Raw genomic sequence first — 26,982 nt, 5'->3', positions numbered from 1 at the left:
TCTTGATGAAAGTGAAAGAGGAAAGTGAAAAAATTGGCTTAAAGCTCAACATTCAGAAAACTAAGATCATGGCATCTGGTCCCATCACTTCATGGGAAATAGATGGGGAAACAGTGGAAACAGTGTCAGACTTTATTTTTTTGGCTCCAAAATCACTGCAGATGGTGACTGTGGCCATGAAATTAAAAGACACTCACTCCCTGGGAGGAAAGTTATGACCAACCTAGATAGCATATTCAAAAGCAGAGACATTACTTTGCCAACAAAGGTTCGTCTAGTCAAGGCTATGGTTTTTCCTGTGGTCATGTACGGATGTGACAGTTGGACTGTGAAGAAGGCTGAGTGCTGAAGAATTGATGCTTTTGAAGTGTGGTGTTGGAGAAGACTCTTGAGAGTCCCTTGGACTGTAAGGAGATCCAGTCCATTCTGAAGGAGATCAGCCCTGGGATTTCTTTGGAAGGAATGATGCTAAAGCTGAAACTCCAGTACTTTGGCCACCTCATGCGAAGAGCTGACTCATTGGAAAAGACTCTGATGCTGGGAGGGATTGGGGGCAGGAGGAGAAGGGGACGACAGAGGATGAGATGGCTGGATGGCATCACCGACTCGATGGACGTGAGTTTGAGTGAACTCCAGGAGTTGGTGATGGACAGGGAGGCCTGGCGTGCTGCAGTTCATGAGGTCGCAGAGTCGGACAGGACTGAGTGACTGAACTGAACTGAATCTTAAAAAGTTAAACACGCACCTACTATTCCCATGTTACTGTACATACAGCCCAGCTATTCCACAACTACGTACTGACCTAAGAGGAATGCATTGCTGTTGTCGTGTATGTAGTCACTCAGTCGTGTCTGACTTTTTGCAACCCCATGGACTGTAGCCCGCCAGTCTCCTCTGTTCATGGGATTTCCCAGACAAGAATACTGGAGTGGGTTGCCATTTCCTTCTCCAGGGGAAGTTCCAGACCCAGGGGTTGAACCCGCATCTCCTGCTTGGCAGGCGGATTCTTTACCACTGAGTCACCTGGGAAGCCCAAGGGTATGTATTTTGTGTGCATACCAATTTAAAAAATTAAAAAAAAAACTGTGTGTAGCCCAACTGGGACTTTCCCAGGTAGCTCAGTGGTAAAGAATCTGCCTTGCAATGCAGGAGACACAGGAGACAGACATGGGTTCGATCCCTGTCTGGGTAGGAAAAATCCCCTGGAGGAGGAAATGGTTACCTACTTCAGTATTCTTGCCTGGAAAATTCCACGGACAGAGGAGCCTGGTGGCGGACCACAGTCTGTGGGGTCACAAAGAGTGGGACATGACTAAATGACAAGCACGCACACACGTACACCAATTAAATAAAAAAGCAAAGGAAAAAACAGGACAATAATAAAGCCTCATGACTCAATTATAGTATAAAAAATAAAGAGTATAAATCAATAGATTTAAAAATGAAACTAAATTAGAACATTTCAAATAATCTTTCTATTTTCTAATTCTCTCTAAAGCCACAATCAATTATAATCAAGACATTCACCTTTGCTTGTAGAGTCTAAAGTAATACACCTCAGAGAATTCAAGGAAAACTTCTGTCCCTAAAACATCATGGTACAATCCTTACAAACTGCTATGTGACGAGTTTTGAATTTTTGCAAAAGCACACAAGTAAAACTTCCTTCACTAAAAATTCCACTTACCAGATTAGGAACAAAGCAAATCTACTACAAATAAATCATTTATTAATTTTCTATTTTCTCTGTCCATGAAGTAGATAATCCTTTTCTTTGCCCTTAGAGACTCTTGTAACTGCAGAAGGAGGGTGACAGAGTTGAATGAGAACGACAGCTTCAAGGAAACTGGGCCTAATCCCCATTTCTGTCCCATGTTTACCCTGTGAGCTCTCTTCACCTGAATAATGAAGAAACTGAGATTCAGGTAATGTTTATGGTTCCTTTCTACTGAAACTTTCTGATAAAGTTGCTTTCTAAATAGTAGTAAACATATTTGGAAACTCACATGGCTATGGAAAACCTTTCTGTTGAAAGGCTTTCTTTCAATAGAAAAACATTATTTCTATTTAAAGGACAGAAACTGGCACTTTGATTAGAGAAGTATTAAATTCAGCTGAAAGTTTATGTACAAGTTTATGAACACTCTTCCCTATTTTGAGTTACTGTTTAAGGTTTTCACACTAGTAAACCTACTTGAGTCACAAAGTAATATTTCTATCTTGCTCTTCTAGTATTTCGCTTGTTTTCCAATTTCAGATGACCCTTGGCTCCTGGAATTACAGAGAAACTAAAAGCCTTCTGTATTTTTAGTGTGAAATTCTAATTTTTAGAAATAAGGTCTAGCTAATTATTGTTTTTTTGGGCCACAAAAAATTCTGGGTTTAAATTTTAATTGTCAATGTTTTAGAATTGGAGAAGACAATAAAGGAGCACAGGATTTGATTCAAATACTAAACTGCAGAGAGCTCTTACAGCAATCTAGAAAGTTAGGAGACTCCTGAGTCAAAAAGAAAGGGTGAAGGGCATCAGACAACTTTTAGTTAGCCCTACTGATGTCAACACAACGGTCCCCACCCTCTGACAGTCAACCAACCTAACAGACACCCTAACTGAGCCTCAAAACAGGGACATTAGCTGTATTTAAAATGGCTCCCCACTCCCCAGGAAACCTAATCCAGAAAGAAAAGAGGATGCTTTTTAGGACTGAATTCTAATTTTCACAACAAAATGAGACAATATCCATTTTCACAAAAACATTCTTTTGGTAACTGTGAGAAGGTTGATGTGTAAAAGCATTTCAAAGTATTCACACTTCAGAAAAGTTTCTGGTATAAAGAGAGGCTCTGGGGATTCACAACTTTTCAATTATAATTATGGGAATAAAGTATAAAATTGTACTGTCACTTTAACCTCAGAAGCTGTTTTTATACCAAAACAGGTAACTTATCTCACTTTTCTATTGGCACTGATTCTGTGTTATTCTAGTGCAAGTTTTGATTCTGGTACTAAGTCTTTAAATAAGAATAGTAAGTTGACTCTTTAATCCAACCATTACTAACTCAAAAAGAGAGGTAAATTAAACTAATAAATCAATTATCATAAGAATATACCTTCTAAATTAAATGAATTAAAAACAGAATATTTTGCTTTTACTACATCTTTTTCTTATAAATTTTTTTTTCTATTCTTTCTCTACTTATTTTTGACTAATTTTAATTTGCACTAGGATATGGACTCATATAATGTATTCAGTGAAGCTATGATAGCTACAAAGAATCTTCAGGATATTTTGGTTATTAAATAAATATAAGCCATTACCAATAGAGGGAAAAATTAACTATTAGAAAAGCAGCTGCAGTACAATTTTAAAGATAATTTTTGCAACCATGGTAATGATATTATGCTGTTGTCACTGTATATAAGCAATTCTAACAAGACTCAAAAGCATTATTTTAAGTATCTGGTTTTTTCATCAGGTTCACTTTATAAAGGTCAGTCTGGGCAAGATTCTGGCTTCTCAATTAGAACTGACTTGAGAGACGTGAAGACAGTAAAATGAGGGGAAAAGATCAAACCCTACTTTTTAGAAGAAGGGTCAAAAAGCCATAATGCTGAAGGAAATATTTTAGGGTCATTACACTTTTTCAGATTACTTCTACATTTGTCCTATAAAATCATGAGAAGTTATGAGCATATAGTATCAAAGAAACAGCCAAGAATTTTTGGTAGACTATTCTTTATTATAGTAGGTGACACTAACTTTTGTGAAGCACTTTTTGTTCAACAGATAAATGTTACCCTTACATCTGCTCTTTGCAATCTTATATTCTCTCCATGTTATCATTAAAAAAAAAAAAAAAAAAGACTCAGAAAGTTAAGTAATTCACCTAAGTTTTAGACATCCAGGAAGCAGACAGGATTTGGGGAACTTAGGAATGTCTATTCCAAGACTGGCTTCTTTCCCCTATTCTAACCTGCCTCTATTCATAGGCAATAAGCATTTTAGAAAGCTTTTAAACAAAGTTCGAAATAAACAAAGAAAGGTTAACAGATCAACTAAAGGAAGGGCAGTAACGTGGAAAAGATACTTTAACTTTCTGTTTTGTCTCTGGTCCTCAAGCTGCTACGCAAACAGCCTCAGGACAAGGAACTAATGCAGAGAATGGAACAGCTAAAATTTAATTCTTCCTAAAGTTATGAAGAATAATGCAATATTAAGTATTCATATAATAAAAAACTTTCATATAATCTTTACATAATTACAGAGCAGGAAAATAAAATCTATATTGATCTATTTATGTATGTATCTCCTAACTTAAAGTGGTTATAAGGCTAAATAAAACACAACAGAAAACCAGATTTAAAATAGAAGTAGAAGACAGAAGCAACATTTTCTGCCTGTGGGATGATGAAAGATTTGACCAATTTTCAACACCTAACATCAGAAACAGTTACAGTAATTTAGAAACACACTAAATCATTGTGAAGTCAATCACAGGGAACTTTCATAAAGATCTGCCAAAGAGCAACCCTGACCAGACAAAAGGAAAACCACTATAGCAACATCTGGTGAATGACCTAAAATATGCCATACGATACTGTAATTGTTAAAGGGCAAAACAAACTTCAACACTGACTGCTAACACACAGAGACAAGCTGGGGTTTTAAATAGAAATTGGGTAAGAGAAATTTAAGAGTAGAACTGATACATGATACCAAGTTCAGTTCAGTTCAGTCGCTCAGTCGTGTCCGACTCTGCAACCCCATGAACCGCAGCACGCCAGGCCTCCCTGTCCAACAACAACTCCCGGAGTCCACCCAAACCCATGTCCATTGAGTCGGTGATGCCATCCAACCATCTCATCCTCTGTCATCCCCTTCTCCTCCTGCCCTCAATCTTTCCCAGCATCAGGGTCTTTTCCATTGAGTCAGCTCTTCGCATCAGGTGGCCAAAGTATTGGAGTTTCAGCTTCAACATCAGTCCTTCCAATGAACACCCAGGACTGATCTCCTTTAGGATGGACTGGTTGGATCTCCTTGCAGTCCAAGGGACTCTCAAGAGTCTTCTCCAACACCACAGTTCAAAAGCATCAATTCTTCGGCACTCAGCCTTCTTCACAGTCCAACTCTCACATCCATACATGACCACTGGAAAAACCATAGTCTTGACTAGACGGACCTTCATTGACAAAGTAACGTCTCTGCTTTTTAATATGCTGTCTAAGCAGACTTGTCTAACTCAATGATACCAAGTGGATAACACTAAAAACTTTCTCGTGCCTACACAGCATGTATCAAAAGAAGATAAATACCATTTACAAAGTTACTGACTATAAAACTTAAAGTATTACTTCATAGACATCAAACAATAAAAAAAAAAGTACTTTACTTCTACCAAATGAACTTTTTCCCAAATCAAATTTAGATTACATACCTTCTTATCAGAGACATTGAGGTAATTTTTTTAAATGAGGTAATTTCTAGTTAAAATAAGTTATTAGCTTGCAATTTTATTTACAATTGTTAAGTTCTTCAAACTTATTTGGCTCTCCTTTATAGTAATTCTATAAAATAGGGTTTTATATTAAGTGTAGAGTAATTTGGGGGCGGTAGCTTGGCTTAAACATGAAAGGAAAAGCTGGAACAAAATCACTGTTTAGTAAGAAGTCTCCAACCACCAATATGTAAGGTATTAACTCCTTTTTCCCCAACTATTTAAAAATGTATAATGATGTGCTTTCTCTGTGCACCCTTGATCTTTTTCCAGTAAGTAAGAAACCAGAAGAGTAATAGCAGGAAAATATACCTGTCCTGGCCTTTTATTAGGTTTGCAAAGTGTAATTTTATTTGTAATAGCTTTGGAAATGGCTTGTCATAAAAGCAACTACCAGCTGAAAAAGAAAAGCACTATCAGAAATATGGGTGTGGGCCTTGGGAAGGGAGGGAGAAGGAAAGACAAATATGGAGGTGGAAGAACAGATTTCATTTTTCTGACTCACCGGGATGGGTTTCAACAAATCATTGACAATTACGTAAAAAAAAAAAAAAGCATCCTATGAGGTAAAAAGTGGCTTCCCTTGTGGCTCCTGCTTGCAATACAGGAGACCTGGGTTTCATCCCTGGGTCAGGAAGATCCCCTGGAGAAAGAAATGGCAACCCACTCCAGTATTCTTGCCTGGAGAATCCCATGGACTGGGCAGCCTGGAGGGTTACAGTCCACGGGGTTGCAGAGTCAGACATGACTGAGTGGAGCCCAATGCCATGAGGTAAAAAGGGGCAGTCCTGTTTTGAAAAGAAGATAACTGATGAAATGCAATCGGTAAACTCCAGTAACAGATTCACACAAGTTTTCTCCCCTTTAGCAAAAATGCCTAAGCTAGCTAACTCCCAGTCCTCACCCTTCCCTCCAAAGGTTCCAGGTTTAAATGTGACCAACATGGCTTCTGTTTTCCAAGGTTATCTCCAATCTTTTCCCTCTGCTGTTTTTTTTTTTTTTTTTAAGGCAAGGAATACCACCTTAATTGGAAAGCTGGCTGGCTGAGAAGATGATAGACTTCCTCTATATGCAGATTACTCAAAGATCCGTGTTCACTGGTTCACTTACTATAGGAAGGGAATGCCCTAACTGTGTACCCGTGGCACTCACGTCTAGGAGAAGAAACAGACTAAGAGGCATTCACAGCACAGTAAGATTGGTGCTTTGATGGAGAAAGCCCTGGATGCTATGATAATACACAGAAGAAAGAAACTTTCAAGCTGCTCGAGGACACATTTTATAGCATAAATCTTTCCAGTTAGCATATGAACTCCTAGCTTAAAATTAATTTAGGGCCATGAGCGTCGTTAAGGCACTGGGTATTTTCTTTCATTGAATAGGTGATCCTGTTCTCTCTGGCGTTTTGGACACTGGGCAACAGGAACTTACAGATAAACTAATGGTCCATTCAAACTCATCTTTACATTCACAAGATAGTTTTCCTTCATAGTGTGGTTCTGTATTTTATCTTGGAAAGCTAACTTTTTCCCTCTTAAACAGCTTGCAAAATTCTCATCCCAGGCACCTAACAACTGTTTAAACTTAGAAAATCTTTACCAAAATTTGTTATAATAAAACCATTAATTTTCTTAAAAAAAAAATCCATAAGCAGCAATACTATGTTTTGCTTTAGGAAGAGAACAGAAAATATAACAGAAGTTTACAAATCACTGAAACATAGGATCTAGGATTTCTTGAAGACCTTTTTTGGTCTGTTTCTGCCAGTGTCGTGCTCCTCACTCTGCGGTCTGGCTCAAGCCACACCGCTACTTCCAGCCCTCCCTGAGCCACACCGCTGCGTCCAGCCCTTCTTGAGGTTTTCTTTGTCAAATTCCAGGTTTCTTCTTCCTCATGCTTCACTCACCATTTTGTATAGAACAGAAATGTTCTCCATGAGACTGTAAGCTGCTTGTTAGCAGAGAGTTTGTCGTAACAGAATTATACAATATTTCTTTAGATTTAGTCATTATAATAGCCCAAGGCAAGCACCTTAAAAATGTACTGAATAATTTTTAAAAGGGATCTTTCGAAAATTTAAAGAAATATGAAACCAGAATGTTACATGATTTAAGAGGAATAAAGAAAAAAATCTAGTTATAAAGTGATTATTTCAAATCTAAGAAAGCAAAGTATAGATGAGTCATGGAAGAAATATATATATAGTCAACAGGAAAGGACTGAGTCATTACTGAGAGGATTTCAAGGAAAGGTCAAAAAGAACGCAAAGTCAAGTTCTTAAACACTGCTGGTATAGTCTGAGATTTTACTCAGAGATACTAATTAAAGGGTTTATTTTTAAGTAAATCTCAAGACGGTAACTAAGAACCAAAAAAAAAAAAAAGTGCAGTAATGCTACTGTAACTAAAATGAATGCAGATAGCAGTGGTCTGTTCAAATCTCACATTGGCCGCAGACTTAAAAACTCACCTTTATCACAAACTGACAAACCAGCCAACTGACCTGGGTGACAATCAAGGCTGGCAAAGTAAGTGAAATGTGGATCTGAGGCGCACACAAGTACAACCATTTAACAGAACAGAGACAATGCAGCAGTAACGGTCAAGAATTAAATTTTAATAGGTGAATCCTATACACTCAAAGTAGAAGCACTGAACAATCCCCTCCCCTCTAAGATAAACAACAGAAACATGAACTTCTGACCAGGTCAAGAAAACACAAGTACTTTAAACATAACTGCCAAACACACACACACACACACGAAGTCAAATATATAAAAACAGCAATTCATGTGCTATCCCTTTGGAAGGCTTTTAAATCTTTCCTTCACCCTGCCTGCTGGATACTAGCACAGCTGACGGGGAGACTGCATGAACTGGTTGGCTGGGTATGCTCACTCCCTCATTCAACAGCTGAGGACTGCAAATCACCAAGACAGGTAATTGGATGCTGTCAATTTCAAAATCTGCCAACAGGTATGGCTTGGATGCTGTTAAGTTCAAAATCAACCCACAACTCTCAATTCTTTTTAGTTGCATGATTGATACAAAGATAGTTAACTTCCATCTCTGTTATAAAAAGGGAAAGGAGGCAACGCAAATCACAGGCAAATTTTTCCTGTTTCATGTGTGTTTAAAAAGTTTTAAAGAGACCTGGAAGTCAAACCATTAAACGCAGCAAACATGGCAGTATACAAGAAAATATATTCTGATGTATATGGAAGGCACTATCATATCATTTCTAACCTCACACTTAAGATGAAACTGTCTTTCTATTCTTTCCAACACTGAATCGATCATTTGATTTTAAGCTATGAGCAAAATTATAGGTCATAGGTAATAAAATTATGTTTAAAAAATAGAAATCTGGTTAAGTCTTTTTGAAAACAGAAGGTATCCTATTTAAAAACAAACATTTTCTATCTATACATATTTTCTTTTCTTTTAAATCAAAATCATCCTTTAAATACGTAGGACCAAAATTGAAAGGATATAAGTATATATCAAGATTTTCAGTCCTGTCTCCAACTACTCTATTCCCCTTACAGGTTAAAAAAAAAACATTAATTAGTTAATTCCTTTGGATTTTCTTTATGCAAATACAAGAAAATAAGATTATATATTCTTAAGTCTTTCCTTTCTTACACAAAAGGTTTTGTACCACATACAATGCTGTGCACCTTGGTCTTTTCATTTATTATTAATAGTATGCTCTGAGGATCTTTCTATTAATGACATCCCTAGTCTTTTTTTTTTTTAATGGCTGAAAAGTATTCCATTGTATAAATGAGCCATAGTTTATTCAACTTGTTCTTTACTGCTGAACTGTTCAGTTGTTCCTCATCTTTTGATGTTACCAGTGATACTGTGATGAATAACCTTGCATGTAGGTCATCTCACCCTTGTGTTGGCCAGATCTATCTATTTCATCCAGAGCTACTCTCCCTGGTTCTCTGCATGCTCTGGACTCACTGACCTTTGACTGGCTTTTGCATATTCTATTCCTTTCCCTTACGGCTCAGAGGTAAAAAATCCATCTGCAATGCAGGAGACACAGGAGATGCAGGTTCGATCCCAATCTAGTCTGGGAAGATCCCTTGGAGGAGGGGGAATCTTCAACCCACTCCAGTCTTCTTACCTGGAGAATTCCAGGGACAGCGGAGCCTGGCCACGACTGAGCACGCACCCATCATTCCTTTCCCTATACACCTCTGGTTGCCTCCTCTCCATCCCTTTGGGTCTCAGCTCCAGCGTCACTTCCTCTCTCATGTCAAGACATGTTCCCTTTGTATGTTCATAAGACCCCTCTATTTTCCCTTCACAGCACCAATCACAGCTTGTATTTCTGTAATTAGCTGGTTAATATATATTTCTTTTACTTGACTCTATGACAGCAAGACTTTAACTCAGTGACTGAAACAAGTATTGAACATTTGCTGAATAAAGGAATAAAAAGTCAAAGGTGCTAATTATATATCAATCTATTCTTCATATTTTACATGTATTTATGTTCTACCATTTAAGTATCTCTTGAAATCTTCAGCTCACTCCACTTCCATGAACACTACCCCAATCCTTGCTCCCATCATCCTGTTTAAACTCCTATATTCACTCTTAGGATCTACTACAGCCTCTGAACCATTTTAAGACTTGTCATTTGCCAAGAATTCCTGCAATGGATTCCCACCAACACTCAAATACGCTCTTCCCTAAAGTGGCCTATAAGGCCGGCATGGTTTGGCCCCTGTTTACCTCCCACAGACTGTTCCAATTACCTGGAATACGCTTTGCTTCTCACTTTACCTGGTGAATTTTCAACATCACATTCTAATAGAAGCCTGACCACTCACTGGTCACAGCCACAATTTATATATATGTACATACATGCATTTTGGTGTGATTTGATCAGTGTTGCTTCTTTCATTGCTATTCAGTTGCTAAGTTGTGTTTGACTCTGGGACCCCATCAACTGCAGCACGCCAGGCTTCCCTGTTTCTTTTACTAGGCTATAAACTCTGAGGGTAGAATTTTTTTCACTTTTGCTCACTGGGTCCAGAACAATGTCCAGAACACCTCCTGGTACACAGTATATAATACATGATAAATGTTTGCTAAATAAATAAAAAACAGTAACAACATGAAATTACACGACTGAACCCACTTGGGAATTACGCTTGGAAATAAAGCTGCAGGAGTAAGGGGCCATCTCACAGGATCCAAATGGAGGGAACCACACTTGGCAGTGTTGCGGCTGCTTACTATATTCTACCTTTCAATCCATAAGGGCTTATGTTTTATTTAGAATCAGGTTCTTTTACCTATAGAATATAATAACTTCACATGATTTACGAGCAAATACCAAGAATACTGTTTATACCTACAGTTACAGAAATAAAGATGACAGTAAATCACTGACATGAATCTTTTAAAAATATTGAGTAAAAAATGAGAGTTCTTTTGAGAATGGGGAAAAAGATTTCAAGAATGTATCTGCTTGTACATATTAAGTAACGATTAACATGCTTCTTAAAATCTAGCAACAGATATCCATTTTTTAAACTCAGAGGCTCATATCGTCTCAAAGAGAAGAATATGTTTGCTCTCCTAGCCTTTCCCAGCATTTACAGTGCATTTTTATAAAAATGTAGTAGGCTTTGAGTACTTCCTGTAACAGAACATATTTGTATATAGTCACTGGGTCACCAAAACTACATACATAGCTGTCTTGCATTATCTGTGTTTACTTCGTTTTGTGTTTTTTTATAATTGAAGTAAAGTCGATTTACAGTGTGTCTTGTTTTTATTCTCTGTGTATTCTGCTCTTCCTCTGTCTCATCACTTTTGTTTATTGGACTTGTCTCTGATAAGTTAAATTCATAATAACACACATACGAAATACATCTGTAATATATCAGAAAAGAAATCCTAACATACAGGATTATCACTGTATTATAAATCTATATGAAACATGATGTGAGTGAAGTTCTTTTCATCAACCTAGTGTTAAGAATGACTACAATTTTTAAGAAATTTTTCCTAGGATAGATTCCCAAGTCTGGCTCACCTTTTTTCTCCCAGCCTCCCAACCCCCAACTCCCTTGTCATCCTTTTGAGTTACTGACTATAATAACAGAAAAAACTGTGCAATTAATGGTTATAGCTAATTAACTGACATTACCTTAAAGTAAGAGTATATTCCATCCTTCTTAAAGTAAGACTATGACAAAATGAATGGGATTCTTAGTCTTTACTTATACCCTAAACTATTGTTGACTCTCTGATACATTCAGGGTCCTCCCCACAATATATTAGTGGACCTGAAAAGATATTTACTTGTACTCTTAAATTACAATTATCTTAGGGGAAATGTTCATCATCTTAAATTACTTTTTTCACATTCTACATGGTTCTAAGCCATAAAACGTTTTGAAAGAAAGTAAACATGGGCTGCTCACATTGATGTGCTTCTTTTCCTCTGCTTTTTGCTTTCTCTCCGTGAAAGCGGCACATCTTGCGGACAACAGAAGCGTTTCTGAGAGAGCGTGCTATGCCTCACTCATTCAAAGAGCCAGGTAAGCATCGACTCTGCCCTAGCTGACTCTTACTCACCTCCATCTCCTCCCTTCCCTGCAGCATGCCTCAAATTTTGGGAAGAAATGCAAACATGTATTTGCTAAATGACTACTATACATTTAACACCATTGCTAGGCATCATGAGGCTGTAAAAGAAGGCAGGGTACCTATTCCAACAAAGTGTACAAAGCACCAGAAATGACTATTTTCTTTATCTTGACTATATTTTTTAGTCTATGTTTTGTTTTGAACCTTGAGAGGAACAATAAAAGGTAAACTGCCTTAAGTCAGAAAATAGCTCAAGTTACTTTATTTAAAAGTCTAGGAAAAAAGAAATATTGATGAAAACAGAAACAGTATAAGAGCCTAATTATCTGTGCTCTTATTGTTATGCAACTCAATCTTGTTTAGTAAATAAGAAAGAGAATTCAGAGGTTTGTTTAGGTTAAAGGTAAACACAATATATGGGGGGGGATAGGGTAAGGGGTGGACAGAGTATAGACTGTAAACAGTAGAAGAACTCAAGTTTTCCCATTAAGGGTGAATGACAAGCATGGACACATGTACACAACTCTCAGCATTAATGCACGCACATACATACCCAGGTAAGGACACACAGCTATTTTTAATACATACCTATTCCTTTTGTTTTGCCAGAGAGAAAAAAGGCTAGACTAAGTACATATAAACACCTCAATTTTCTAATAGCAAATAATCTACCTCCCAATCACTCTCAATTTTTTTCCTTAAGTTCTGAAAACAAAATAAACAAAAATATTCTCACAATGTTTGGCCACTAAAACTTATTACAATAGTCACAGGACGATCTTTAGTCCTTTACTCAATGACTATTTGCTTTCAATTTTGCACTATTCTAGCTGTTTGATTATCTGGCCTCACATTTTATAAGAGGAGTGTCGCTATGGGAGGATACTCCAAAAGCCAGGATAACCAAAAGGCCCTTCCTCTCCCCACAATGTCCCAGCAAAAGGAGGTGCACCAACAGCTTTAGAAAAAAACAATAGCCTTTAGGACATCATCAAGTTACAAATTAGCACTCACGGATGTTTCAGATGACTTATGTTAAAAAAAAATTCAACCTACGATATTTAAAAAATAGAAAGCTCATGTTTTGTTCACACTCAAGCACTGAGCAGATTACGTGACAACTGCATATAAAAGAAATACTAAAGAACAAACTCAGCTGCAGCTCACAACAGAAGAACCCCAGACGTGAGGCACTGCAGGCCGCCGAGAGAGCGAGCAGGGCCGGCGGGCAGTTCCGAGGCCTGCTTTATCCTCCCGTAGAGCTACTGAAGAAAAAGGGGAGAAGCTGCTCCAGCAAAAGCAAGAAAACAAAAAAATTCTTCTTATGAGCTGACGTCTTCAGCCAAATCATAGCTGTCTACTGCTTGAAATAACTGAGACCAGGAACATTATCTCTTTACAGTTTTAAAGAATTAAAAAGATAAAAATGTTAAGAGTTTCTTTACAGATTTTATTTTAGACAAAGCTGACTGAGTTGAAACTGAAGCTGATGACAACTGTGGAAACCCCCGAGTATTTCTAGGCTCTCCATGAATAGAAATAAAACCCTTGAGAATAAATGCAACTTTTTTTTTGTTCATAGTAAGAAACGTCTAAAGAAGAGAAGGTGAGACAATGACAATGCTATTCTCAAAGTAATGACTTCTAAACTTTAATCTCTGGAACTCTGACCCTGTTCATCCAAATTGCCAACCCACACCATAAACTTCCTACCAATTGTTTGCATGTGAGTATCTTGTCGTCATTTCAAACTAAACACTGAGTTAAATAGAACAAGTTCCCAACCTTCATCCCTCATAACCTTCAGGGCAAACTAGCTTCCTCTGTCAATTTCCTGTCATGCAGCCTCGAAACCACGGCTCTTTCCTTTCTCTGCTAATGGAGTGATCCTAGTCCAGGCTTTTTACAAGGGTGCCTCAAGAGTATTTTTAAGTCACAATTTTCTGTTATTCCCAACCTTCCTCACTGCTCAATGTGTCTCCTGAGTCTCAAGACTGTTTTGATGAATGAGTGAGAGAATAAATGTAAAATGTCTAGTAAATAACAAGTGTGCCTTCCCTGGTTCATGTCTAAATCTGGAGATCTACTGCCAAGTTTCAAAAAGAGCTATACAGTAAGACAGTTATAGTTACATGGCCATTATTTATCCTTGTATAATTTGCTGGTAAGAACTATATAAGCATGGGTGGTTTAGGGACATTAATTGTTTCAAAATAAGCTTAACACCCTTTTTATAAAGGCAACATAAGCTTTCACAGAAAATGTTTAAAATACAGAAAAATACAAAATACAAAAAATAGCCATAATCTCACTATTCAGAGAATAGCACACAACAAATACTATTAGGTTCCAAGAAAACACAATTACCATTTTAAACATTCCCTAAAATCATTTCCTCTACTAGCAGAGGTCCTGGACCCTCAAATTAGATGAATTCCTTTTTTTCCATTCAAATCAGCTTCAGGTAGAACCCATAAAATGCTAGCACACTTTATGCAGCACTACACCGTCCAGTGCTGATTCTAAAATATATATATGTCTATATCTAAGTACTGACATATTCTTATCCTTCAAACTATTAAACCAAATGACCACAATGGGTGCCACAGCATGTGCTCAGCTAATGAAACTAAAAGGCTCACTCTGCTCTTGTCTGAGGAGTGCTGAGCAACCTGTCTGATGACTCTGCTGAGATCTCCTTTACTGACAACAGAATGGTTTCAGTGTAATGGAAAATCAGTACTTTTCATGCACTGTGGCTAAAACAAAAAAAAAGGTAAGAGCAGTCCTGGTCTCAAGGAAGTCTATGCAGCTTTTATAGCAACCAGAAGAGTTTCTAAGGAAACATTAAAGAAGACAAGAAGATATCAAGAGACAGAACTGAAAAATACTAAGGTACCTGGGAGAAAGCAGAGCTGATGTTCTATTATGACTTCAGAGGATGTGAAAAGCACAGGAAAGGGACCACCAATGTGCAGTATGAAACCCTATCTCCACAGGATGCCACACCTCTTCTGTGCAGAGTTCCCAACTGGGAGGAGAACTGCAATCCTTCTTCCCAATCCCAGTATGCATGTGATGTTAAACACCAGAAACTATTCTCTACTTAAACCGGAGCCCCTAGCCTGTTATCCCATGACTCCACCTCCAACAAAAGCTACAGTAGGTCCATATCACCTCTCACTGCTCTAGGTTTTGATGTGTTCATGTTACATGAAAATAAGCTGGAAAACTGACTTCTTAGCTTGCTTCTTTCAGGTTATGCTAACTGCAGCCCTAATCAGAACCTTTCGGTTATTCCTCATTTATTAGGTACTGAGAAGAATGCAGTTCCCCTCCTGAAATCTCTACCTACCATTAATAAAAAGTTTTCAAAATATTCAGAACAGAATATAGCATTATGTAACTTTTTAAAGCACTTGATACCAACATCAGTCTGAAGATCAACATCAAGTATTTTTTGCCAATTGTTACATGTGAAAGACTGGAACAGCACAGCTGATGACTTTAATGACAGAAAGGTTAAGGTAATATACTTTATGTACTTATAAACATGAAAACACTGTTTATAAATGGAATTTCATTTCCAACAACTCCCAAGCTGACCCTTAAACAATATGGGTTTGAACTGTGTGGGTCCACATACAGGTGAGGTTTCTTCAACAGTAAATACTACAGCACTGGAGGGTGGGCTGAGTCTGCAAATGTGGAGCTGCAGACACAGGGGAGCCCTGGACTCAGGGAACCAAGTGTGCATTACACGTGGACTCTCACCTGCACTGGAGGGCCAGGGCCCCCAATCCCCAGGTGGTTCAAGGGTCAACTCTATAAACAAAGAGTTAACAGAGAAAAAAATCTCAGAAGGTAAAGAATACATTTACCTTATTTTCTTCTAGAAATTTTAACTTGATAGAAACATCATTGCGCATTTTATCGTACTTTTCCTTATGTGCTTGGAACAGATGCTGTGATTGCTCAATCTTTGGCAGAGTGTTTGCATCACGTGGTCCAAGATTCAGTTCTTCCAAATCAGTACGATATGCATCATATTCAATTCTGGAAAGAGGAGAATAAGTGAAGCATGCTACAAAGACAGTGTGAAGTAAGTTCAGGAGGTAAAGTGGAACTACCCAACCATCCTATATTATACATTAATATATAATAATCCTCATACATATTTGATACTTTATGCTTTTAAAATCAAGTATCTTCTAACAAAGAGCTATTAATATAAGCATGGTGGTGGGGGAGCTGCTGCTTTTTTTAGAGGGAGGGGAGACTATCTCTTAATCTCATTAACTCTTCCTTTTCAAGCACAGTATCAACTGACAAGTAAAATTTCCACAATTTAAAAACCAGGTTACAGACTTCCCTGGTGGTCCAGTGGTTAAGAATTCTTGCTTCCAAAGCAGGAGGCATAGGTTTGATCCCCAGTCTAAGATTTCACTTGCCACAAAGGCAGAGCCAAAAAAAAAAGTTAACTTCATCTCTTTAACAGTATGTTTTATTTTACCCAATATATCAAAATATTATCACTGTAATACATAATCAGTGTAAAAAATCTGTTACTGAGCTACTGTACTTTTCGGGGGCGGGAGACTGAGTCTCTGAAATCCACTGTTTAAGTTTCCATCACATCTCAATTCAAGCTAGTCACTTCATGTGCTCCACAGACACCCGTGCTGAGTGGCTACGGTATGCACAGCACAACTCTAGGTGGATTTCCATATCGTTAGTATTCAGAATGTGACCACGGTGTCTTCCATGGAGCACTTGACCACCTCACGCTCCCTGAGAGGCCCTCCCTCGAGGCTCTCTCGCCATTAACGCTGACACAGTCGCCCCAGCACGGCACTGCACGACCCCAGTCCTCACAAGCTCTCTGTCATAGCAGCCAAGTAGCGACAGCATTACTTTGCTCATTAAACAGTGACTTATGCAGTAGTGTCAACTGTTCAGTACTTAGACAGGAAATACAATCACAGAAAACTAACTAAACTGATCACATGGATCACAGCCTTGTCTAACTCAACGAAACTATGAGCCATGCCGTGTAGCACCACCCAAGACAGATGGGTCATGGTGGAGAGTTCTGACAAAATTTGGTCCACTGGAGAAGGGAATGGCAAACCACTTCAGTATTCTTGCCTTGAGAATTCCATGAACAATATGGAAAAGATACGACATTGAAAGATGAACTCCCAGCTCAGTAGGTGAATGGAGAAACAACTCCAAAAAGAATGAAGAGATGGAGCCAAAACAAAAACAATACCCAGTTGGGGACGTGACTGGTGAGGGAAGTAAAGTCCAATGCTGTAAAGAACCATATTGCACAGGAACCTGGAATGTTAGATCCCTGAATCAAGGTAAATTGGAAGTGGTCAAACAGGAGATGACAAGAGTGAACATCAACATTTTAGAAATGGACCAGAATGGGTGAATTTAATTCAGATGACCATTATATCTACTACTACTGTGGGCAAGATCCCTTAGAAGGAAATGGATTGGCCTCCACAGTAAACAAAAGAGTCCAAAATGCAGTTTTTGGGAGCAAACTCAAGAACGACAGAATGATCTCTGTTTGTTTCCAAGGCAAACCATTCAATATCACAGTAATCCAAGTTTATGTCCCAACCACCAATGCTGAAGCAGCTCAAGTGGAATGGTTCTATGATGACCTACAAGACCTTCTACAACTAACACTCCAAAAAGATGTCCTTTTCATCATAGGGAACTGGAATGCAAAAGTCAAGAGATACCTGGAGTAACAGGCAAATTTGCCCTTAGGTACAAAATGAAGCAGGGCAAAGGCTAACAGAGTTATGCAAACAGAACACACTGGTCATAACAAACACTCTCTTCCAACAACACAAGAGATGACTCTATACATGGACATCACCAGATGATCAATACTGAAATCAGACTGATTATATTCTTTGCAGCTGAAGATGGAGAAGCTCTATACAGTCAGCAAAAACAAGACCAAGAGCTGACTGTGGCTCAGATTATGAACTCCTTATTGCCAAATTCAGACTTAAATTGAAGAAAGTAGGGAAAACCACTAGACCATTCAGGTATGACCTAAATCAAATCCTTTACAATTATACAGTAGAAGTGACAAATAGATTCAAGGGATTAGATCTGATAGAGTGCCTGAAGAACTATGGATGGAGGTTCCTGACATTGTACAGGAAGCAGTGAGCAAGACCATCCCTAAGAAAAAGAAATGCCAAAAGGCAAAATGGGTGTCTGAAGAGGCCTTATACATAGCTTTGAAAAGAAGAGAAGCTTAAAAGCAAAGGAGAAAAGGAAAGATATAAACATCTGAATGCAGACTTCCAAAGAACAGCAGGGAGAGGTAAGAAAGCCTGCCTCAACGATCAATGCAAAAAAATAGAGGAAAACAACAGAATGGGAAAGACTAGAGATCTCTTCAAGAAAATTAGAGATACCAAAGGAACATTTCATGCAAAGATGGGCTCAATAAAGGACAGAAATGGTATGGACCTAACAGAAGCAGAAAATATCAAGAGGTGGCAAGAATACACAGAAGAACTATACAAAAAAGATCTTCATGACCCAGATAACCATAACAGTGTGATCACTCACCTAGAGCCAGATATCCTGGAATGTGAAGTCAAGTGGGCCTTAGGAACCATCACTACGAACACAACTAGTACAGGTGATGGAATTCCAGTTAAGGTATTTCAAATCCTAAAAGATGATGCTGTGAAAGTGCTGCACTCAATATGCCAGCAAATTTGGAAAACTCAGCAGTAGCCACAGGACTGGAAAAGGTCAGTTTTCATTCCAATCCCAAAGACAGACAATGCCAAAGAATGTTCAAATTACTGCACAACTGCATTCATCTCACACATTAGCAAAGTAATGCTCAAAATTCTCCAAGCTAGGCTTCAACAGTACATGAACCATGAACTTCCAGATGTTTAAGCTGGTTTTAGAAAAGGCAGAGGAACCAGAGATCAAATTGCCAGCACCCACTGGAACACAGAAAAAGCAAGAAAATTCAAGAAAAACATCTATTTCTGTTTCAGTGATTATGCTAAAGCCTTTGCCTGTGTGGATCCCAACAAACTGTGGAAAATTCTGAAAGAGATGGGAATACCAGACCACTTTACCTGCCTCCTGAGAAATCTGTATGCAGGTAAAGAAGCAACAGTTGTAACTGGACATGGAACAATGGACTGGTTCCAAATTGGGAAAGGAGTATCTCAAGGGTGTATATTGTCATCCTGCTTATTTAACTTATATGCAGAGTATATCATGCAAAATGCTGGGCTGGATGAAGCACAAGCTGGAATCAAGACTGCCAGGAGAAATATCAGTAACTTCAGATATGCAAATGACACCACCATTATGGCAGAAAGCTTAGAGCAATAAAGAGCTTCTTGATGAAAGTGAAAGAGGAGAGTGAAAAAGTTGGCTTGAAACTCAACATTCAGAAAACTAAGATCATGGCATCTGATCCCATCACTTCAAGGCAAATAGAAGGGAAAACAACAGAAACAGTGACAGACTTTATTTTCTTGGGCTCCAAAATCACTGCAAATGGTGACTCCAGCCATGAAATTAAAAGATGCTTGCTCCTTGGAAGAAAAGCTATGACAAACCCAGACAGCATATTAATCAGCAAAGACATTACTTTGCCGACAAAATTCCAATCTAGTCAAAGCTATGGTTTCTCCAGTAGTCATGTATGAGGTTTAGACCATAAAGAAAGCTGAATTGATGAACTGATGCTTTTGATCTGTGGTGTTGGAGAAAACTCCTGAGAGTCCCTTGGACTGCAATGAGATCAAACCAATCCATCCTAAGGGAAATCAACCCTGAATATTCACTGGAAGGACTGATGCTGAAGCCGAAGCTCCAATACTGTGACCATCTGATGGGAAGAACTGACTCCTTAGAAAAGACCCTGATGCTGGCAAAGAATGAAGGCAGAAGAAGGGGACAACAGAGGATGAGATGGTTGGATGGCATCACTGACTGGATGGACATGAGTTTAAGCAAGTTCCAGGAGCTGGTGACGGACAGGGAAGCCTGGTGTGTTGCAGTCCAAGGGGTCACAAAGAGTCGGATACAACTGAGCAACCAGACAGTGATCTCAATTCAGTCAAAATCAGCACCACAAACTTATGCCCTAAAACTAAAGCTCTTTATTAAACTATCTATAGTACAATTTGTATCTATTTTGGGAATTAAACATACTCTGTAATGTATATATGACTCGAGAAAGAACATGAGTCTCTCACACCAAGCCCAATTTATTCTCAACTCATATTGAATTTAATAAATTTCACCTTTCAAGGTCAAAAGCATATCATTGGTTCATTCATGATACAATTCATTCAACAAATACTAAGTGCTAACTCTGTAAGTTTCAGGCACTGTGCTAGAAACAGATTTTATCTACCATCTTCATAGCTTATCTTCAAGAAGTTAACAGTCTAGACTAAGAGAAGCTTTCAAACAACTACAACAAAATGAGATAAGGGATACTGCCACGGGGAAAGGAAGATGGAAATCACGATGAAGAATTTACTTAATCAGGTATCTGAACAAGCATCTCAGGAGAAAATTAAAACAAGTTTTAAAGGATGGTTAAGAGTTTTTGAGGTGGATTGGGGCTGGGAAATTGATAGAGCATTTCAGGAAGAGAAGAGTATGCATAAAGGCATAGATTTGTAAGATACCATGACACAGTGGGCAAGTAATTCAGTAACTTACAACCTGAAGTTGGAATAAGATCACAAAAGGAATTAGTTATCAGGCAGGAAGGCGGAATTGAGATTAAGAAACAAACATGGAACAACAGATGGGTTCAAAATTGGGAAAGGAGTGTGTCACCCTGCCTTATTTAACTTATATTCAGAGTACATCATGCAAAATGCCCAGGTGGATGAATCACAAGCTGAAATCAAGATTGCCAGGAGAAATATCATTAACCTCAGATATGCAGATGACACCATCCTTATGGCAGAAAGCAAAGAGGAACTAAAGAGCCTCTTGATGAAGGTCAAAGAGGAGAGTGAAAAAGCTGGCTTGGAACTCAACATTCAAAACACTAATATCATGCATGGTATACAGACCCATTACTTCATGGCGTATAGATGAGGAAAAAATGGAAACAGTGGCAGACTTTATTTTCTTGGGCTCCAAAATCACTGCGAATGGTGACTCCAGCCATGAAATTAAAAGATGCTTGCTCCTTGAAAGAAGAGCTATGACCAACCTAGACAGCATGTTAAAAAGCAGAGATATTACTTTGCCGACAAAGGTCCATATACTCAAAGCTTTGGTTTTTCCAGTAGTCATGTATGGATTTGAGAGTTGGGCCATAAAGAAGGCTGAGTGCTGAAGAATTGATGCTTTCTGAAGTGTGGTGCTGGAGAAGACTCCTGAGTGTCCCTTGGACTGCAAGGGGATCAAAGCAGTCAATCCTAAAGGAAATCAACCCTGAACATTCACTGGAAGGACTGATGCTGAAGCTGATGCTTCAATACTTTGGCCACCTGATGCAAAGAGCTGACTCATTGGAAATGTCCCTGATGCTGGGAAAGATTGAAGGCAGGAGGAGAAGGGGATGACAGAAGATGAGGTCGCTGGATGTCATCACTGTCTCAATGGACGTGAGTTTGAGCAAGCGCCAATGTCATCACTGTCTCAATGGACGTGAGTTTGAGCAAGCTCCAAGAGATGGTGAAGGACAGGGGAGCGTGGCGTGCTGCAGTCCATGGGAATGCAGAGTCACACACAACTGAGTGACTGAATGACTGAACAACAACAATACAGGCCATGACTACAGAGATCAGACTGAATCCAGGGACAAGTGATAAAAAGCCATGGAAGAACTTTGATTTGGAAAGCAGCATGTTCTATTTGCTCAGGACACAAAGATGACTTTAGTGGTAAAGTCATGCACGGAGGATGGACTAGAGTAGATTAAGAAATCAGAAGGAAACCAATTAGAAGACTATGGGCAAAAGAGAAATGAGTCACTGAATTCAGAAGACAATGACCAATGATAGTAAAGCTACACAGGTGGAGAGTTACTAAAAATTTAGGAGGTGCAACTGACATGGTAATAGCTAGTTAAATTTCATGGATTCAATGGTCAAACTGCATGACCACTCTGTCCTTCACTAGCTCCAATGTCTTAAGCTTTTTTTTCTTTTCCTCTTGCTCTCATTTTCTGCTTCAGAAATGGGAATAATAATCTAAAAACATTTTTTCCCCACCAAAACCCATATATACAAAGTACTTAGGACCCCTGCTAATAACTAATATCTTTAGAGTGCTTTATCATTTCAGCCAAATTAGAAGAGGGATGGACTGAAGCAAACATACTAAAATCAGTAAGAAGAGAGAGAGAAATAAGCAGAACAAAAATAAACAGCAATGTGTGGTGATTTAATGTGAAGACAAATATTCTTCATTGCCATGGGGTATACCTTTAAATAACAGCAACTAATTTAAACACAGCCAAAGTTATAATACTGACATTAATTTTTACATCCAGTTGCAGATGCTGTCAAAGTAAAACTTTCCCTAAGAGCTTTCCCTAAGAGCTAAAAGTGCTCACTACCACCAGGAACAGAAATATACTAAGTTTTCGAAATGCAACTCTTCACTTCAAGGTTGCCAGTCTGAACTGAGTCCCTACCAATAAAGTTAGTGATAGCTGGTTACTTTATGGCTTATGTAAAACATATGAAACAGGTGTCCACATCTGAAAAGTTTTGACCACAATTGGCTCCCTTGTTGGTGCTGCTCTGTAAGTCTTGAATAGGCTGTTCTAAGGTTTTCTATGCATGAAGCCCCAGACAGCTAGGAAATACTTGTGCGATGCATAATAGGGAGCGTTAAAAGGCCACCCAGACATCTGCCTAAACTGCCACTTTGTGTGCTGATCAAATAGCTGACCCTTGCCCTAAAAGTCAATAAATTCTGGTTTTGACAGAGGAGAAAATTCAACTACTGAGAAACTTTCAGTCTGGGATTCTTTTTCAATGTTATCCCTCAGTAGGCAATGTTTTAGTGTTAGAACTAGTCAATGCCTCAGCTATTCCCAAAACGGCATAGAAAAGTTAACCACCAAGCTAAGCTTAATGAATAAAATCATATACTGAAATTTCAATATGAGAATAAATTATGAGGTGGGTCATTATTGTTGTTGATTTTTAAAGTATATACAGAGGTTGTGTAAAGGTTTCCTGACAACCAGCTATCCAGTATATATAACTTAATTGATAATTCTGTTCAAAAATTTCAAACGAACCTATATTATTGGATAAATTGAGATTTTTTTATATCACATTATACATTAAGTCAGATTCCTCATCGTAAGATATGAAAGCTATTTTTTTAAATTAGATGTGAAAATTTGAGATTAGTACAATTCAAGTTTGAGGCCTGATGATCAAAAATAGAAGGCAGGAGCCCATGGATTTTCATTTAACTTTGAAATCAGTTCCAAGTAAATAACCCACTTAACCTCTAGAGGCTTATTTTTCTCCTTTGCAAATTAAATATAAAATGTTTTGTGTATGATAAGTGACATCTAATGTATTTTTCTTTAATATGGGTTAATATTTTTTAAACCATGTTAGAAATAAGTGCTGAAGAGAAAGATATTACATGTTTCAAATAAAATATACTTTATATTTAAAAATCAGGATGGGTGGACAATTACAAAGTAGAGAGACAGAAACTAGATTCACATAGTTCTTAACCGGGATACTTTCAGAACAAAAGAAATTTCAACTTCAAAACTACAAATATTAGGACAATCAATTTTAGATTAGAAAATAAGAATGTTTGAAATGATTACAAGATAAAAGGAAGAGTATTCATTATGAACAAATTAGGATGCTATGAAAATGAACAGACAGATTTGAGAAGAAATAGCTTATAGAAATAAAAATATACATAATAAACATATATCCTTTGAAAAATACAGGCAATGTCCATGAAAGGATTTAAACAGGACTGGAAAACCAACTACTGGGAATGTTACCAAAGGAAGTCCTACTGAAGGATATTTTACTGAGACATCCCTTCAGTGTTACTAAGCAAAATCATACTGATAGATTTCTTCACTTTTTCCCATCTTCTAATTGTAATACTATATTACTAAATTCTTCAAACAATAAAGTAAAGTAAAAAAACCAAGTCCAAAACTTAAATAAGGCACACAGATCTATTTGTGCCCTTCTCCCACCAGACAACCACAAGTACTTGTCTTGACCTTCCTTTCCAAGTCACTGAGAATCTGATATGTTAATACTAAAATGAGAGCTACCAACACAGCACAGGATAGAAGGATCTCTTCTTATGCAAAGATCAAAAGTAAACTTTCCAAAAAAAAACAATCCTTGACTTCCCGGGTGGTCCAGTGGTTGGGAATCCCACCTGCCAACGCAGGTGATGGGTTCGATCCCTGGTCCAGAAGGATCCCCCATGCCATGGGGTAACTAAGCCCACACAGCACACCTACCGAGCGTGCACTCGAGCCCACGAGCAGCAACTACTGCAGCCTGCACTCCCCAGAGCCTGTGCTCTGCAACGAGAGAAGCCACCACAATAAGCCATGCGCACAACGGCAACACCCCCTGCTTGCCACAACCAGAGGAACCCCACACACAGCAACAAAGACCGAGCACAGCCAAAAATAAATGAGTAAGTTTTTTTAAAAAGAAAAAAAATCCCATTTAAAATTGTCAAAAATAACAAACAAAAACATGAAAAACAGAGTTGAAATAACCCTCACCAAGGAGGTGAAAGACCTATGTGCTGACAACTATAACGTACTGATAAAGAAACTGAAGATGATTCAAAGAAATGGAAAGCTATTCCATACTCTTGGTTTGTAAGAATCAGAACTGTTAACATAGCCATGCTACCCAAAGCAATCTACAGATTTAATGTGACTGCTATTAAAATTATCTATGACCTTTTTCACAGAACCAAAACAAACCAATCCTAAAATTTATATGGAACTCCAGAAGACTCAGAATTGCCAAAGCAATCCAGAGGAAAAAGAACAAAGCAGGAAGCATAACTTTCCCAGGCTTCAGATACTACTACAAAGCTACAGTAATCAAAACAGCATGGTATTAGCATAAAAACAGACACATGGATCAATGGAACGGAATAGAGAACCCAGAAATAAATGCACACACCTATGGTCAATTAATCTTTGACAAGGGAGGCAAGAATATACAATGGAGAACAGAGTTTCTTCAGCAAACTAGTGTTGGGAAAACTAGAAGGCCTCATGTAAATCAATGAAGTTAGAACACACCCTCATACCACACACAAAATAAACTCAAAATGGCTTAAATATAAGACATGACACAATAAAACTTCCAAAAGAGAACACAGGTAAAACATTCTGACATAAATTGTAGCAATGTCTTTTAGGTCAGTGTCCAAAGGCAAAAGAAATAAAAGCAAAAATAAACAAATGAGACCTAATCAAAGTTATAAGCTTTTGCACAGCAAAGGAAACCATAAACAAAATGAAAAGACAACCTACAGACTGGGAGAGAATACTGGTGACCAACGTGACAAGGGCTTAATTTCCAAAATATACAAACAGCTCATACAACTCAATAACAAAAAAACACAATCCAATCAAAAAATGGGAGATCTACATAGACATTTCTCCAAAAACATCCAGATGGTCAACAGGGTCAGGGAAAGATGCTCAACATCTCTAATTACTAGAGAAATGTAAATCAAACCTACAATGAGGTATCACTTCATACCAGTGAGGATGGCCATTATCAAAAGATCTACCAAAAAAAAGATTCTACAAATAATAAATGCAAGAGAGAGTGTGGTGAAAAGGGAACCCTCCTACACTGTTAGTGGGAAAGGACACTGGTACAGTCACTGTGGAGAACTACAGATGTTCCTTAAAAAATTAAAGTTATTATTCAACCACAAAAAATAATGAAGTACTGCCATTTGAAGCAACATAGATGGAGCTAGAGATTACCACACTAGGTGAAGTCAGACCGAGAAAGACAAATATTACATATCACTTACTTGACAAATAATATCACTTATCTGTGAAATCTAAAAAATGATACAATTGAACTTATTTACAAAACAAAAAGAGACTCACAGATTTTGAAAGCAAGTTTATGGTTACCAGAGGGAAAGGTTGGGGAGAAAGAAAAATTGGGAGGAGTATGGAACTAACAGATACACATCACTATGTGTGTGTGTGTATATATGTGTGTGTGTGTGTATATATATATGTGTGTGTGTGTATATATGTGTGTGTATATACATATAAAGTACATAAACAACAAGGACTCACTGCATAGCTCAGGGAACTATATCCCATATCTTATAACAACCTATAGTGAAAAAGAATGTGAAAGTGAATACGTGTGCATGTGTGTGTACTGAACTGCCGTGCACCTGAAACTAACACAATACTATAACCCATCTACAGGTCAATATAAAAAAGAAAGTTTCAGGAAAGAGGGTGTGTGTAAAAAGGCAAGCTATTGAAAGAACATGATAATAACTTTTTAAAGCTTGAATTGAAACTATTTAACTGTTTATAAGGTATAAAAATGTTTTGAGCAACTACTATCAATTAAAGAAAAACAAAAACCAATGAACTTTCCATGTGGTTTGGGCTTTTAGTTATGCAAAGCATAAGGACATATATACTTAAGAATAAGCACTCAACTGCAAGAAGACTAGATACATCCAGCACTTTCATAGGCATTTCTCATATCACTAAACTAGACCAAGAGGCCAAAAAGTTATACACCAAAAAGGTAAAGTTTGTACTATCTTTGCCTATGCTATAAAAAGTATAACA

General features: G+C 37.9%; 1 protein-coding gene and 1 long non-coding RNA gene across 17 annotated transcripts in view; one reads left to right on the top strand and one right to left on the bottom strand.

The window, feature by feature from the left end:
- ARFIP1 (ADP ribosylation factor interacting protein 1) overlaps positions 1-26,982 on the bottom strand; it is a 135,563-nt gene that overhangs the window by 14,551 nt on the left and 94,030 nt on the right. For all 16 annotated transcript variants that reach the window (XM_006051678.4, XM_025268187.3, XM_006051682.4 and 13 more), the window contains one exon: positions 15,998-16,172. In XM_006051678.4, the coding sequence (XP_006051740.2) occupies positions 15,998-16,172 (175 nt within the window). The remainder of the gene's footprint in view (positions 1-15,997; positions 16,173-26,982) is intronic.
- On the top strand, positions 1,790-15,516 carry LOC102392817. Its single transcript, XR_003104364.2, has 4 exons — positions 1,790-1,925; positions 11,998-12,067; positions 13,699-13,842; positions 15,429-15,516. It is a non-coding gene; the product is annotated as an uncharacterized LOC102392817 (long non-coding RNA).

The sequence above is a fragment of the Bubalus bubalis genome, chromosome 17 (assembly GCF_019923935.1).
Source record: "Bubalus bubalis isolate 160015118507 breed Murrah chromosome 17, NDDB_SH_1, whole genome shotgun sequence".
NCBI classification, from domain to species: domain Eukaryota; kingdom Metazoa; phylum Chordata; class Mammalia; order Artiodactyla; family Bovidae; genus Bubalus; species Bubalus bubalis.
This window is presented reverse-complemented; position numbering and strand designations above follow the sequence as displayed.